The sequence below is a fragment of the Lolium rigidum genome, chromosome 5, assembly GCF_022539505.1.
Source record: "Lolium rigidum isolate FL_2022 chromosome 5, APGP_CSIRO_Lrig_0.1, whole genome shotgun sequence".
Taxonomy (NCBI): domain Eukaryota; kingdom Viridiplantae; phylum Streptophyta; class Magnoliopsida; order Poales; family Poaceae; genus Lolium; species Lolium rigidum.
This window is the reverse complement of record NC_061512.1, coordinates 110,223,193-110,239,743: the sequence shown is the minus strand read 5'-3', so window position 1 is coordinate 110,239,743 and position 16,551 is coordinate 110,223,193. Positions and strand designations below refer to the sequence as shown.

Genomic DNA, 16,551 nt, shown 5'->3' with positions numbered 1-16,551 from the left:
GTTCGATAAACCTTGGTTTCTTACTGAGGAAACTTGCTGCTGTACGCATCACACCTTTCACTTGGGGTTCCCAACGAGCGTGTGCTTTACGCGTCATCAAGCTAAATTTCTGGCGCCGTTGCCGGGGATCTGAAGAAAAGTTACACCACAAAGATCTCTAACTCCCACGTCAGCTACGCGCCAGCAGTGACTAAAATTTACCATGCCACATTACCAATTATCATGTGATTGGTCAACTATCTTTATACTACACGGTACTATTTATTGTCTAGATACTTTCAGACAAATATCCTTTTCAACTGGACGGAGGGATTTTCTTATTTTAGCGTAAAATTAATTGACGTAAATTTAGATAAATTTTTCCAAAATATAAGCTAAAGTAATATGAAATAAAGGGATTATCGTTTTTATTCTCTTTTTTAATGATTATTACTCTCTCCGTAAAAAAATAGGTGTCTCACTTTTATCTATATACGAATGAATCTAGATCTATTTTAGTTAGAAATACATTTGTATCTTGATAAAGTTGAGACACCTTTTAGACAGAGGGAGGGAGTAGTATATTTTAATTTTCGGTTTATCTTAAATATTTACCTGAAATTTCTGCAAGTTCAAACTTCAAAGCCACCGCATGGTTATCTAGGGCACCTGAGCGTGCGATTGCTTCCGACCCTCTGTCCACTGACAAGCGGGACCCGAAAGTCAGCGATGTGCGGCATAGCCCTCGTCCTCTCCGGCGACCACCTAGTCGTCGTCCCCTCCACCGCCGCCGCCGCCGCATCCGGAACACGGTTCCCCGACGAGGTACTGTCCCCGGCATTCGCCGCAACCTCCCAAAGCAGAACTAAACCCCTCCCTGTTGCGGTTTCCCAAACCCTAAACCCTAATCGAGCCAAGCAATACACGCGCGTGCAGGGGAAGGGCGTGTCGGTGGGCGAGCTCGAGGAGGCCCTTCGGCGGCGAGGCCCGGATAGCCTTGGACGCCACAGGCTCCACCTTTGCGTGGACGGCACGATCCTTGGTGGTAAGGGCGGCGCGCCCCTTCACTAGTATGCTTTGGAGTTTTGGTCGCTCTGGCCATTCCTTATGGCGAGTGTCGTGTGTTGCAGATGGGGTAGGTTGTGACCGTGGAGACGGGGTTGGGGGCGGCGTGGGTGCTACAGAGTTGTGCTTCATTGGCGCCACGCTGCAGCTCAGGGGAGCTGAGCCGGTTTCGCAGCCGCTTGTGGCTCAATCAGGAAATGTTCTAGTGTATAATGGTAATGCTGTTGAACTAAGAACAGTACAAATTTTTCCATTTTTTCTTCACAGATTGATGCTTTCTGATATTTGGCATATATGCTGTATATTGGGACTCGCACATTTTGCTAGAGGTTTACTTATAATCAAGCAGCTCCATATTTAGTTGATTATGTTTCTTAACTAATTTGAGACTTACATTCGGTAATCAGCCACAGTAATCCCTTTTGAATGGTACACATATAAGATGTATCTTTCTTCAGTACCAGGAAATTCATCTGAAAACCACACATTGATGTATGAATGATATTTATTCTTGCTTTCCTTTCATTTAAGTACTGCAGTCATTGCTATACTTGAAATTTTATACCGAACTTGTTATTTTCATTATAAGGTGAGATATATGGAGGAATTGACATTGCCAAAGATCAGAATGACACTCAATCACTTCTGTCTTCACTGGAATCTTGCTGCTCATGTGACACCCATGCTGTTGATAGCGATGAAGCATACCCTTGCTGTGAGAGTTCAGGGAAATCAGTTCCACAGATCCTCTCAACCATCAAAGGACCATGGGCTTTGATATACTGGCAGGCAGGTAATTGTGATGTTTGACTTGTTTGCATTATGCTGTAGATTCTGTTTCCTAACATCCAGGTCACTTTGAACTTCCAGGCAGACTCAAAAACATTGTGGTTTGGCCGGGATGCATTTGGGAGAAGGAGCCTCTTGGTACATTGGCCCACTCCTGATGATTCACGTTTTATATTATCATCAGTATCACCCCCTTCGTTCTCAGGGAATAACTCTGGTAAGATAAGTGTAATTTCGTGCATCTATCTTAGTATCTTATCAATGGTTTGTTCATCCTCCTTTCCGAAAATTCGAAAACAATTGTGAATTTAAAATAAGCTGTGATGTTGCGTCTGATGTTTCTGGTTCTGTATGCTCTGAATGTTGCAACTCATCTAATTGTGCATGTCCATTCTCATATATCACTCCTACAGCAACGGAAGTAACTGGATTGGAGTCAGGGGCAGACCCTGATATTTCTGGCTATACCAAAGTTAGCTACTGGGAAGAGCTTCCTTGTGGGATATATAACATTCACCTGAAAAGGCTTGAGAATACTGCCACATGTATGGAGAAAGGACGTGTTGTTGAAGTTAGAAAACATGACTGGACGGATTCTTCTTTGCACACATTAATACGATGGGAGAGAAAATCAACAGTTCCTACTCCCTCTGTCCCGAGCAACAGTTCTGTTGACGAAGGTAACCAGCAATTGTCCCCAAGTTTCAGAAACTTGAGAAAAGTTGAAGATAGTACAAGTATTGGGCTTGAGAAAGGAGACCTCCCAAACTGCATAACACAGTCAGGTGCATGATATGTTTGCGAGAAATTAAGAAATCATTCAACTTTACAAAGTTGCTAATTCTGACACCTCTTTATCATGTTTCAGTACATAGAGTATTGATTGCACTAAGGGAATCTGTAATGCTGCGAACTAACATGAACAGATTGTATGAGGTTTGTAACCAACTCTTAAGTTTTAACTTCTGCCTTTTGTAATATCTCCTTTTAAACAACCCCATCAGCCTAATAATGATTTGAGACTTTCATACTTGAAATGGCTCTATCTTCTTTCTTGCAATGCTTCTATGTTTTCTCATGTTGCATTTTTTGTTAGCTAGTCTACCAGGCTAACGTTACAGAGTCCTTGTCTTTGACAGGGTGATCTAAATAAACTCAAGGATGAGGAGTTGGCTCCGATAGCAATCCTTTTCTCTGGTGGCTTGGACTCCATGATACTTGCCGCATTACTAGACCAGTGCCTTGATTCTAAATGTATGTTCAAGTGTGTTTCTTTGACCACATTTTATTCATGACTAACTTCTTTTGAACATATAGTGAGGAAGTTAGCTGGTTCATGGTACTCCACAAACTATTGGTTCTGAGGAAAACTAACTATGATTTTGAGCAGGGACAATCGATTTGCTGAATGTCAGTTTTGATGGTCAGCTTGCTCCAGATAGGGTTTCTTCACTGGCAGGACTAAAGGAGCTACAAAGAATCTCCCCTCTGCGGAGGTGATTTGACCTGAACATTACATGTTCTTTGCCTTGATGGCTCGTATCTGGTGCTGAACATAGTTGACTTATACTGATGCTTGTTTGGTACACCCATCATGTTTCTGTGCAAAATGAATTCTGGACTTAGTTTCTGGGGCTCGTTTTATAGCATAATGAATTCTTCATACATGATTACCCTTATGATGTTTCTTTTGCACGCCTTCTACCCAGCTGATAATGTCCATAATCTGTCATCTGCATCCTGCATTATGCTTAAATGTCCATAATCTGTCATCTGCATCCTGCATTATGTTTAAATGTCCATAATCTGTCATCTGCATCCTGCATTATTTCACCTTTGTGCCTCCTTAGTGACTTGTATGTTCATCATCCATTTTGGTGTTCCCATGTTAGCTGTAAATATTTTGTGGGTTTAATTGGAGTGATTGATTCTGTTACCCTTGTGTATCATTCACTTCCTTGACCTTTTTTATCCTACAATTTTTTTTACCATGTTAGCGAAAATTATGCTCATGCATCTGTCTATTCTATGGAAAGAAATTTGTATAATGGTCTGACTAATACTAAATAAAGTGTTCACTATGATCTTCATTTCACTATCTTTTCTTGCAGATGGCGGCTTGTTGAGATTGACACTGATTTGGCCAATTTGAAAGGGGAAAGTGAACACGTGATGTCACTAATACACCCTTCAAATACATATATGGTGTGTATCTTCCTAGATCCTATTCCTACTAATGCTTTGTTAGGTTAGTTTCATCAGTGCACAATGCTGAGGCCCAAAATAACATATGAACGATTGAAATTATCCTTGTAGTTGCTCTCAATTTAAATCAAGATTTGGATTTTGGAATGGTGTTGTAAACTGGGCATCATGCATTTTTTTATCCGACAATATAAAAAAAAGATAACGTGTCAAGACCATCTTTTATTTTGAGATCACATTCAACATATAATAAAAGATGGAGTTTAGTACTGGTCTACTAGACTATTCCTGTTTGTTAATAACTGTGAGAGGGAGTTTAGATGAAGTAGTTTAAGGTAGGATTTGACATGGAATTTGCTTTTGGTCCTGACCCCTTGTTTTGCAAGGGATGAGAAACTATAGATGGATTTTATTTGTAGTTTTAACACATCCAAATGTATGACGAAACACTTAGATTTATGAATCTTTCTTTCAACAACTATGCACATCGAATTCCCAAACCCCTTCAGGCCTTCACTGATTTATAATGGTGGAAGTTGGACCGTCTTCCAGCTCACCTCACTTAAATTTGCATGCCCATCAACTCCCAACTGCCAAATTCCCTATGCCTTCTAAACAAGTTTATTTATAAAAAGTACTACCTATGTCTATAAATAGATGTCTGAGATTTTTCGAAATTTAGATGCTATTTAGTGTCTAGATACACCCAGATTTAGACAAACCTCAGACATCTATTTATAGACGGAGGGAGTACTTAGGTTTATCATCTTTGTTCATTAGGGTGATGGCATCTTCCTAAGGCGTGGGAGATTATGTTTTAAGAGGCTACAGTAGGATTGGTGGTGGAATGCTGGGAGTAGAATTCTGAACACCCTTTGGCATCCTTGAGACCACATTTCACCATAGTTGCATAACATGAGACAATCGTCTTCATGTGGGCGCACTACCTACTAGATAATAGATATAACATATAGAATTGCTGCTCTATTGAGTTTCTGACATCCGCAACGCCTTGATGGGGCAGCAGGGGGATATTGAAAAGACGATAGAGGCCATCTTGCAATGCCAAGGGAAGCCCACAAACTCCCTATCGTCTTTCCTAGATCTTAAATGTGATCTGGAGCACTCGAAAACAAACATATCTGTTTATTTGAAAATGTGGGCTGTTGGTAATCTTTTAGGCTCGTGCTCCTGGTAAATTCATTATTAGAGTTAAAGGTAGGATTTGACATGGAATTTGATTATAGTCCTGATCCCTTGTTTTGCAAGGGACTAGAAACTATTGGTGGATTTTATTCGTAGCTTCATCACATCCAAATGTATGATGAAACACTTAGATTTATGGATCTTTCTTTCAGCAACGATGCATACCAAATTCCCAACCACCTTCAGGCCTTCACCGATTTATAATGGTGGAAGTTGGACTGTCTTCCAGTGCTCACCTCACTTAAATTCACATGCCAATGAACTCCCAACCCCCAAATTCCTTATGCCTTCTAACCAAGTTTATTTATAAAAAAATGGTCATAGGTTTATTATCTGTGTTCATTAGGGTGATGGCATCTTCGTAAGGTGTGCTACAGTGGGATTAGGTGGACTGGTGGGAGTAAAATTCTGAACACCCTTTGGTATCCTTGAGACCACATTTCACCATAGTTACATAATATGACACCGTCGTCTTCATCTGGGTGCACTACCTACTAGATAATAGATATAATATATAGAATTGCAGCTCTATTGAGTTAAAATGACTAAATGAGAGAGGCCATCTTGCAATGCCAAGGGAAGCCCACAAACTCCCTATCGTCTTTCCGAGATCTTAAATGTGATCTGGAGCACTCGAAAAAAAAACATATCAATTTGATTTGAAAATGTGGGCTGTTGGTAATCTTTTAGGCTCGTGCTCCTGGTAAATTCATTATTAGAGTTAAAATGCTGGATCTCTTGCACAGGATTTGAACATTGGTATAGCCCTATGGTTAGCTGCTGGTGGGGATGGTTGGGTGAATGGGCAAGATGGTCATCGCCACAAGTACAAGTCAACATCTAGAGTTCTTTTAGTCGGTTCTGGAGCTGATGAGCAATGTGCAGGTTATGGTAGACACCGTACTAAATATAGAGTTGGAGGGTATGTATGCATCGATTTGATCTACTGCGTGCTAAATAATTTGAATACCATTTGGGATGCTTTTGCATAGACATTGCAAGAATTATATTAATAATTTTTTGTACACCTATTTAGATGGGTTTCACTGGATGCGGAAATGAGACTAGATGTGCAAAGAATCTGGAAAAGAAATATGGGAAGAGATGATAGGTGCATTTCTGACCATGGCAAGGAGGTAAATATTTGTTATGCTTTAGGAATTAAACTGGTCCGCATTTTACAGCTCAGCTTTGGTGTTAGGCTTTTAGCGGCTGATGTTTGTCGATGTCCACACTGCAGGCTCGTTTTCCGTTCCTTGATGAGAATGTGATAAAGACTTTGCTGGAAATTCCACTATGGGAGATCGCCAATCTTGATGAACCTGCGGGGAAGGGTGATAAGAAGATTCTGAGAGAGGTTTGTATTTTGTATTGTCTTAGCTCCATATATGGAAGACATCGTAGTCTGTTTTCCATATTTTGTTTGCCACAACTATGTACGGAAGTTGTTACATGTAGTCTGGCTTTCATCGTATTTTGCTGATCCAAATATCTGTGGCAACATTGAAGGTTGCAAAGCTGCTGGGCCTACAGGAAGCGTCTTTTCTGCCAAAGCGAGCAATCCAGGTACTACATAATTTATGACCATTTGTTTCCTTCAGTAGTATAATTACATCTCTGTGTGGTGAAAATGACACTATTTAGATTGTAGGCAAGAAGAGAGCAATTTTTAACTATGGTTGGTTTATTCGTGTGAATCTTAAAAATGAAAACATAATTAATCTTGCTCAGCTGCATTCTGGTTGTTCTCACATACGTGCACTGATGTGCTGGAAACTTATATGTGTGCTCACTCCCATTCCATCTGATGTTGTATGCAGTTTGGTTCGAGAATAGCGAGGGAATCGAACCGCAAGAACTTTGGCAGCAACCGGGCCGCGAACCAGGCGTCAGCAGGAAGCGTGGAGGTTCACAAGCGTAACCACTGACGGAGTCCCCCCCATCATCGCAAGCAGAGGACGCTGGATGTTGCACTGCCACATGCTCACCGCAACATGGGATCGCCATGGTCAGGTTTCGGTGGTCAGTTCAGCCGATATGGCTTGTAGTCGGCATGAAGAGTGATCGCCATGCTGTTTCACCCATGCAAATTTTGTTCCTTTTCATACCGTCTCAGTCATTGAACCATTGGTAACAGAAGAACAGATTTTTTTTTTTTTTTTGAGCAACAACAGAAGAACAGATGAAGGTTGTTTCTGTAGCGTCTATTTCAACTGTAACTGTAACCGCAAAAAAAAAAAAACTGTGGCTGGTCTAGCTGGGCCTTGCTTTGCGGAGGCCCGTGAGGAACACGGCGTCCATCCACGCTGGAAAGAGTCCACGGCGGACAACCAACCGTCCGCCGACATGTGTAGGCGTGTCCGCTACGCGCACCCCGACTCGCGCACACGGGGATCCGCCCGCCCTCCTCTATAAAGTCAAGACGCCTCGCTCGTCCCTTCTCCCCAAAGCCTTCCTTCGTCTCCACCGTGCTCGGACTCGGATCGGAGCCCACCCAATTCTTCCCCAAACCCTAAATCCCCAACGGTCTCCTCCTCCCAAACCCCGCGCCAAACCCAGCCATCCCTCCGATTTCCCGCCCAATCCCCGCTCCCCGCCACCGCGCGGGCTCCGCCGCGTCGTCCAATTCGAATCCCACCCAGGGACCTCGAGCTCGAGGCGGTCGGTCGCGCGATTCCGGCGCGCGGCCGCTTGTAGCACCCCCGGTTCCGGCCCGGATGCCGGCGCGGACGGCGCGGGCGGTGCAGAGATCTAACCCTAGCTCCGGATCTGGGACCGCCACGCCCTTCAGCTTCTCGACGGCATGACCCGCCGCGAATCCGCACCACCATGAGCGACCGCGGCAACGCCAGCGGCCGCGGGGACGACTACGGGCGGGCGATGGCGCGCGCGGCGGTGGCGCAGGCGCTAGAGGCCGCGGGGTTCGACTGCACGCACCGCTCCGCCGTGGACGCGCTCGTCGACGTGCTGCTCCGCTACATCACGCACCTGGGCCGCGCCGCCGCCTTCCACGCCAACCTGGCGGGCCGCACGCACGCCAACGAGTGCGACGTCATCCAGTCGCTCGAGGAGATCGGGGCCGACTTCGACGGCTTCGCGGGGGCCGGCACCCACTCCGCGACCCGCTGCCTTGCGGGCTCGGCCGTCGTGCGGGACCTCGCGGCCTTCGTCGACGCCAGCGACGAGCTGCCCTTCGCGCGCCCGCTGCCCCGCTTCCCCGTGCCCTGCGCGCCGCTGCCCGCGCCCAGCTTCGCGGCCGCCGGGCGGGACGCCGGGGGGTTGCGGCACGTGCCCGACTGGCTCCCCGCGTTCCCCGACCCGCACACCTACGTCCGGACCGAGGTGTGGAGCGAGCAGGCCGCCCGCGACCGGGTCGACATGGTGGAGCAGGTGCGGCAGCGGCGCAAGGCTGAGAAATCCCTGCTCAGCTTGCAGCAGCGGCTCGCCCTCGCCGGCGCCGACGGGTTCCGCCCAGCAGTTTCCGACCATACTCCTACAGCAAAGGGGAAAGAGATACAGCTCGCTGGGACCAAGAGGAACCCGTTCCTCCAGCCCGCATTGCCGCCCGGTGACAATAATGTTCCAGAGCTCGACATGCCGCCGGAGCGAAAGAAGCTGTCTATCCTCGAGGCGTTTGCGCCGGCGATTCAGGGGGCGGATGCCATGGAGATCGACTCTGGGACGGGCTGGGACCAGGGTCAGAACCGGAAGAGCATCGTGCCCAAGGAGAGGGCACCGGTGCGCCTGAAGATTGGGATAGACAGGAAGCCGCTGGCGGCAGCTCTGAATTCGCAGTCTGTGGATTTGAGGGAGGATCCCTCGTTTTTGAAGGAGGAAATAAAGGATGACCGGAAGCGGAGGGCTGGGATGATATTAAGGGCGTCGATGGAGAACCCGCAGGAACTTCCCCAGCTTTAGTGTGGCTGCTGGAAGGACTGCATTGCTTGCCCACAATGGTGGAGTTGCATTAAGGGGAGCTGAAATGTGGGAGTAGGGGATCTATATGTGATCAGTTCAGTTTATGGTGGATCTTCAGTTTGCGAAATCTTGAGGTACGTTGAATTGTTTTGCTTGTGGTAATTAGTGCTGTCTATCAGTTGCTTTAGATTTCCATCCACTTATACTGAACATAAATGATTTGAGATCGGACACCTATTTGTTTGTAATAAGCGTAATAACACTGAACAGGGAATTGATCAAATAATGCTAGTACCTAGGCAATGTTCTGTGTTGGTCACTTGGCAGTAGGCCAATCAGCCAATGATGCACCATGGTTGTTAATAATCTAAGTAGACTACCCCCTTTGGTGTAGAGATTATACAATAGAAACTTGAGATTCATGGATGTGTCAGAGTCACCTTTCACTTAGGGCTTCCTGTGTTTTTGTATGCTTGATAATTTTTTATCAGCCAGATGAAAATTTGAGGACCATTTAAGAATTATTCTGCCACCCTGTTACTGTTATGTGGCATTGAAAGAGAGATACGTTGTAAGTAAATAACTGTATTTGATGAAGAGGAACACGGCCGTTAGTGGTCTAGATATGCGACATGTGCTCATCATATTACCTATCAAATGGTAGTAAAGATTCTCCTGATTAGTCTCCCTTTTTGTAAGTTATAGTAGTTTGATTGATTAAATATCTAAGAAGTTAGAGATGCCTATTAATGAAGAGAAGGATTATCCTATGTGGTTTATTGGAATATAGGAAGTTGTGTGATACTGTGATACATACAAGAGGGGTCTGTATCTATGGGAAGAGCTCTTATCTCTGTATTGGAATATAGTAAAGATTCTCCTGATTAGTCTCCCTTTTTTGACGGCTAGGAGTAAGTTATAGCATGTACACCAAAAATTATATGGAGTAGTAGTTTGATTGATTAAACAACTAAGTTAGAAATATCTACTGACGAAGAGTAGGATTAGCCTATGTTGACCCTGTGAGCAACGTAATCGTGTTATGGTGGCAATGTGGTTTGTTGCAATATAGGAAGTTGTGTGATACTGTGATACACACAAGAGTATTGGTCTGTATCTATGGGAATAACTCTTACCTCTGTATGATGCACACAAGAGGATTGGTCTGTATCTATGGGAAGACCTCTTACCTCTGTATGATACACACAAGAGGATTGGTCTGTATCTATGGGAAGTACTCGTATCTCTGTATGATACACACAAGAGGATTGGTCTGTATCTATGGGAAGAGCTCTTGCCTCTGTATGATACACACAAGAGGATTGGTCTGTATCTATGGGAAGAGCTCCTATCTCTGTATGATCCTTAGCCCGCAACTCAAACTTCAATAAAACACTGAACATAATTTTTTTCATTCGGTAGAGGTGTTCTATTCTTAGTTAAGTAAATATAGCCTTCAGTTCTACACCTGCACTAAATGTTCAAGGGTACCACTACAGGTTTGTTTGCAGCTGAGTGTTGATGCTGCATGTACAAAACCAAGGTTTGAAAAGCGCTAGTTTTGCCTCTGGCTAGAGTCTATTTCGCCTAAGCGCAATCCTAGGTGCACAGACAGAGTGCTAGGCGTTTTGCTGTCGCCTATCCCTAGGCGCACCTCTTTTAATAATGCTAAAACTCGGTAAACTAGCACAAAATTCTATTCGTAGGTAGTTGGGTAAAATGTCGTAAATCCCTACCTTTAGTGCTTACACATGTTGTGTGGGGTACCACTACACCTGTTTGCGTAGCTGAGTGCTGCTGCTGCGTGTGCTAAAAGCTCGGTAGGCTAGCATGTCCTGTATATACTGTATGTGGGTTTGTGTTAAACTTTTTTGTCTACGAATTGCATGGAGAATATTATGGTAATGGACAGACTAACCAGGAGCTAGCTTGTCATTTTGTTCAGAATTCATATATCGGCTGTAAAACTATTGGCTATACAGATAATAAATCAGAGATAGACACAGCTGGTACAGTATTTAACACTTTTGTGGACACCAAACAACAAATGAAATAGTTGGAATTATTCAGCATTTGCTGAATGTGTTGTTGGAGTAGACAGCTATCTCTACTGTTTGACAACTCAGTCATAGGAATATGTGGAACTACCTATGTCTAATTATTTCATCATTTCTGACTAGATATTTGGTGATTTATGCAGGCCAGGCATCCAATGATGCAACCTTTACTGGAACATCAACCTTGGTAGCCTGCACCCAGTCTCTCGTGTCAGCATCAGCTTTGGGATCCCCAGACACTGATAGATTTTGTAGTTCCTGCTTGTCCCTACACTCCCCTGGAATGAAGCGAGCCTTTTTTCGCAAGGAGCTGATTTTGGAGACATCCAGAGCATGATGCTCCTCCTTTGTGTAGCTAGAAAGATGGAGCGGGGATGTTTGTACAAAAACTGACATAATTTTCCTGACCAATGCCTCGTCTCAACAAGATGGATATATGTACTGATTTGATTGATTTGTCTCTCGATCCAAGCTAATGGAGCAGCTTGATTAGTACTGTTGCAATTTGTAATTGGAGCCTGTTGATTAGTCCGCTGGAAGCTGTAACAGCACTGTACTATATCATCATTCTTTTGGCCTGTTTTCAGCTGTGTAACGAATTTGAGCCGAGAATCGCCATTATTCCAAATACACTGCATCCTGGACTCCTGGTGACTCTTTCGCTGTAGTTTTCAAATGAATTTTTATTTGGAATGAGACTATCAGGGGACACTGGCTCTCTAGGGGCTATTGTAGTCGGCATCGAGTTGTCTTCGAATTCTTTGCTTTTGATTGATTAGCCTCCTACAAGGACAATCAAGTAGATTGCTTGACCTGGACAGAGAACACATTCAAGCCTCCTACAAGGACAATCAAGTAGATTGCTTGACAACCATGTGGTATACGTGGAGAGCAACTAAACAATTGGTATACAAACAAAAAGTAGACTGCTTGACATGGACAGAGAACACATTCAAAGGCTATGTTTCAAATTCGTGACATCAAGAGCATTTTCACCGGTGACTCCCATAACAACATAATAGAGCATATCCACCGGTGACCTCCATAGCAACCCAATAGTTTTATTGGGGTTCGTGTTGTTTTTGAGCTATATTAGCGTCCTCCAAAAGTAGTTGGCTGGTTTTTGAGACCAATCGAAGTGTCGGCACCCATGCCGGCCGTTATTGTTTTATTGGGTCCTCCAAAAGTAGTTGGCTAGTTTTTGAGACCAATCGAAGTGTTGGCACCCTGTGCTATTGGGGTCCGTGAGCTACATTAGCATCCTCCAAAAGTAGTTGGCTAGTTTTTGAGACCAATCGAAGTGTTGGCACCCTGTGCTATTGGGGTCCGTGAGCTACATTAGCATCCTCCAAAAGTAGTTGGCTAGTTTTTGAGACCAATCGAAGTGTTGGCACCCTGTGCCGGACGCTACTACTTTAGCTCTTGCTCAAAGAGATAAGTCATATTATTAAGGAGAATGATATGATGGACTTGATCTAATCAAAACGTAGCAATTGATCGCGTTACATAGTTCTAATTGCGAAGCTTTCCCGTCGTCATCTATACTATTACTTTGACCACAAAATTATACAACTCCCAGGTATTGGAAGAATACATAACTTGTTGCAAACGTCACTTCGTTGTTGGGTTGTATGTTATCAAGAGTGGGATTCTCCATCCAAGTAACGAAAAGATATTCTTTGTGCTCTCTCGGTAATACACACTCAATCGCTTGCAAGCCCGTGACTAAGTCACATGAGGGTGCGCTATTACGATGAGAAAAGAGTACTTATCGGTAATGAGATAAGAACAAGATATGAAGGTACCAATGATCAAATTTTAGGTAACTAAGATATCGCAGGACATAGCAATTATATATGAATGACATAAGTAGTTCACTCGATAAGATCATCATTGAATATGTGGGGAGTAATATGGATCTCCATATCCATCTACTCCGTATTAACCATTGGCTATGGATATAATCATGTCCGTATAACCGCGAATCCATAGGATCACACTTAACGTTCCACGTCGCTAGAGATAGACATATATCAACTGTAGTGTTTTCGGTGTCCCAAATTGATTCGGGATATCAGGGATGGATTCAGAAGGGCAACAAATATAGAAACATATATGGACTGAACCAGACGCTTGGGCCGTTGTGGCGCCTATTGGGCTGAATCAGACGCTTGGGCCGCTCGCGTCTCATGGTGTCTCCTCCAGGCGGGACCCTGACATACAAGGAGGCGGAGCCCGAGTCAGTGGGGTCGTACCTCGTACGATCTAGCCCTTCAAATAGTGCAAGTACGGTCCGGAACATGCTCTATAGAGCCAGCCGCTGCCGCCGGCTATAAGATCGAAAACGATCTCCTGTTCGTGGCGGAGCAGATCGGAAATCATGGGTTTGATATTTAACCCGGCGGAGGAGAGTAAGGCGGCGACGGCCGGCGGCACGAAAAAGAAGGCGGAGGAGGACGGCTCCTCCCAGCAGGAGGCGCCGGCCATGGACGCTGCGGCGGCGAATCGTGTGGGCGCTGATGCAGCGGCGACGGCGGAGTCGGATGATACGGTGGTGCCGTACGAGGACGCACCGGACGACTACGATTCAGAAGACGAGGATCCGGCGACCTCCTTCGACAGGATCATAGCGCAGTTCGTGGCGCGTGGCCGGGAGCGGGATGCTCGCTTCCCTGGGCTGACGTACAGAGATCACTCCGTCGTCAACGAGGACGAGCCTGGCGCTGGCGGCGCCGTGGCGGGTTGTTAAACGTATTGTACAGTAGTTAACCTAGTTCTAACCGTATACGTGTATGATGTAATCTCTATGTTGATCAATATAAAAGCACTGGAGGCCACGCATCTAGCGTCGTGCTATCCATCTATTCCAATACCTGTCCAGGGTTTACGTCTTACATGGTATCAGACGCCGCCGCGGACTCATCTACCACCGCCGCCATGACTTCCGCAAACACCGACGCCGCTCTCTCCGGCCTCACCTCCGGTGCTCTCCAGGACGGAACGACTGTTGCGCACACGCTCTCGACGCTCGGTGCCCTCTCCACCACCTCGGCTGGATCGATGTTGTCCGATCTCGGCACGTCCTCGACGCTCTTCTCGACACCGGCGCCGGCGCCCTTCAACTTCGCTCACCTCTTGTCCATCAAGCTTACGCAAGAGAATTGGCTGCTGTGGCGCGCCCAGGTCATCCCTCTTCTTCGGAGTCACTACCTTCTTGGCTTCGTCGACGGCTCCTACCCTTGCCCACCCGAGCGCGTCGCGCGCCAGGCCGCCGAAGGCCGTACGGTGCTCGTCCCCAACCCTGAACATCGAGCCTGGGTGCAGCAGGATGCTGCGATTCTATCGTCCATCGTGTCCTCCATGACACCAAGCGTGGCAGGTCTCATCCTCTTCGCCACTACCGCGGAGGAGGCCTGGACTGCTCTTACCGGGAGCTTCTCCTCCCAGAACCATGCCAAGGCGCATGAACTCCTCACCAAGCTAGCAAAGGCCAAGCAGCTGGATCAATCTGTCACGGTTTTCTATAACTACGTGCAGACTTTGGCAGATACCCTGGCGTCCATAGGCCAGCCCCTCCGAGACGCTCAGTTCACTTCCTACATCATCAATGGGCTTCATGAAGATTTCGACCCTCTGGTTGAGAACATCAATGGGCGGGATACTCCACTTCCGCCCCGGGAACTCTACGCTCGCCTGCTGAACACCGAACAACGCCTTCAGGCTCGTCGCTCCAACAACGAGCTCTCCGACTCGTCCGCAAACGCTGCCTATCGTGGTCGTCCGTCCCGCCCACCACCCAGCTCCGATGGCTCTACCCCCAAGCCACCGTCCACCTACAAGCCCTCGCCTCCTGGCCAGCTCCCCTCTTCCAACAACCATAATGGCGGGGCCGGAAGCGGTGGTCGCCGCTGGAACACCGCTGATGGGAACCGCCCGCTATGCCAACTCTGCAACGTGCTCGGCCACGTCGCCGCGGCCTGTTTCAAGCGCTTCAACAAGGATTACTTGGGCTTCGGCAACAACCACAACAATCTACAGCGACAAGTGTCGATGGCAACTCAAGGCCATGGTCGCACTCAAGCCTACAACGTCGACACTAGCTGGTACATGGACACGGGCGCGATAGATCATCTCACTGGCGAGTTGGACAAACTCGCCATGAAGGAACCGTACAACGGGAAAGACCATGTGCATACAGCAAATGGGCAAGGTATGCGCATCTCTCACATTGGTCAATCTTCTATTTCCACCAACACATCGAAACCACTTCATCTAAAAAATGTTCTCTATGTCCCTCAAGTCACACGTAATCTTTTATCCGCTAGTAAACTTGCTCGTGACAATAATGTGTTTATTGAATTCCATCCTTATGATCTTTTTGTGAAGGACCGAGATTCGAGGGAAACTCTTCTTAGTGGTCAGTGTCGCGGTGGCCTCTATCCCGTTGGTGCATCCTCCTCCAAACAAGTCTTCAGCAGTGTCCGTGTGTCATCGTCTAAGTGGCATGCTCGCCTAGGCCATCCTGCATCTCCGAGTGGTGCAGCATGTTCTCCATCGCCATGGCCTTCCCATTGAGTCTAGTCCAAATGACAACACTTTTGTTTGTGATGCGTGTCAGCAAGGCAAAAGTCACCAATTGCCTTTCTCTTTGTCTACTCATGTAATAAAGAGTCCTCTAGAACTTATTTACTCGGATGTATGGGGCCCCGCTCAAATTTCTGTTAGTGGTCATACTTTCTATGTGAGTTTTATCGATGCTTATAGTCGCTATACATGGGTCTATTTATTGAAACACAAGTCTGATGTTTTTAATGTATTCCTTCAGTTTCAAACTCATGTAGAGCGCCTCCTTGACCACAAAATTCGCCATGTCCAGTCGGATTGGGGTGGGGAATATCGTAACCTCAATACATTCTTCCAAAAACAAGGGATTTCTCATCGCGTTGCATGTCCACACACCCACCAACAAAACGGTGTTGCCGAGCGCAAACACCGTCATATCGTCGAGACTGGTCTCACATTACTTGCCCATGCATCGGTTCCGTTTCGGTTTTGGAGTGACGCCTTTCTAACAGCTTGTTTTCTCATAAATAGGTTGCCTACACGCGTTCTTGCCATGAAAACTCCTATTGAAACTCTTTTGCATGCATCCCCTGACTACACCTTCTTCAAAGTTTTTGGTTGTGCATGTTGGCCCCATCTTCGGCCATACAACAAGCATAAGCTCGAATTTCGCTCTAAAAAGTGTGTCTTTCTAGGATACAGTTCGCTTCACAAGGGTTATAAATGTCTACATGTTCCCTCCAACCGTGTGTATATTTCTCGCGATGTC

The 16,551-nt window shown here is 46.1% G+C and overlaps 1 protein-coding gene across 1 annotated transcript; it reads left to right on the top strand.

The window, feature by feature from the left end:
- Positions 1–708: 708 nt before the first annotated feature.
- On the top strand, positions 709–11,856 carry LOC124656259. The gene is made up of 16 exons (XM_047195037.1): positions 709–1,024; positions 1,110–1,259; positions 1,634–1,837; positions 1,919–2,050; positions 2,247–2,618; positions 2,702–2,769; positions 2,973–3,087; positions 3,224–3,329; positions 3,945–4,038; positions 5,991–6,166; positions 6,281–6,380; positions 6,485–6,601; positions 6,754–6,810; positions 7,065–7,151; positions 8,149–9,296; positions 11,363–11,856. Exons 1-15 carry the CDS (start codon positions 709–711, stop codon positions 9,160–9,162), a joined length of 3,108 nt encoding a protein of 1,035 aa, XP_047050993.1. The 3' UTR covers positions 9,163–9,296; positions 11,363–11,856.
- The last annotated feature ends 4,695 nt before the right edge of the window (positions 11,857–16,551 follow it).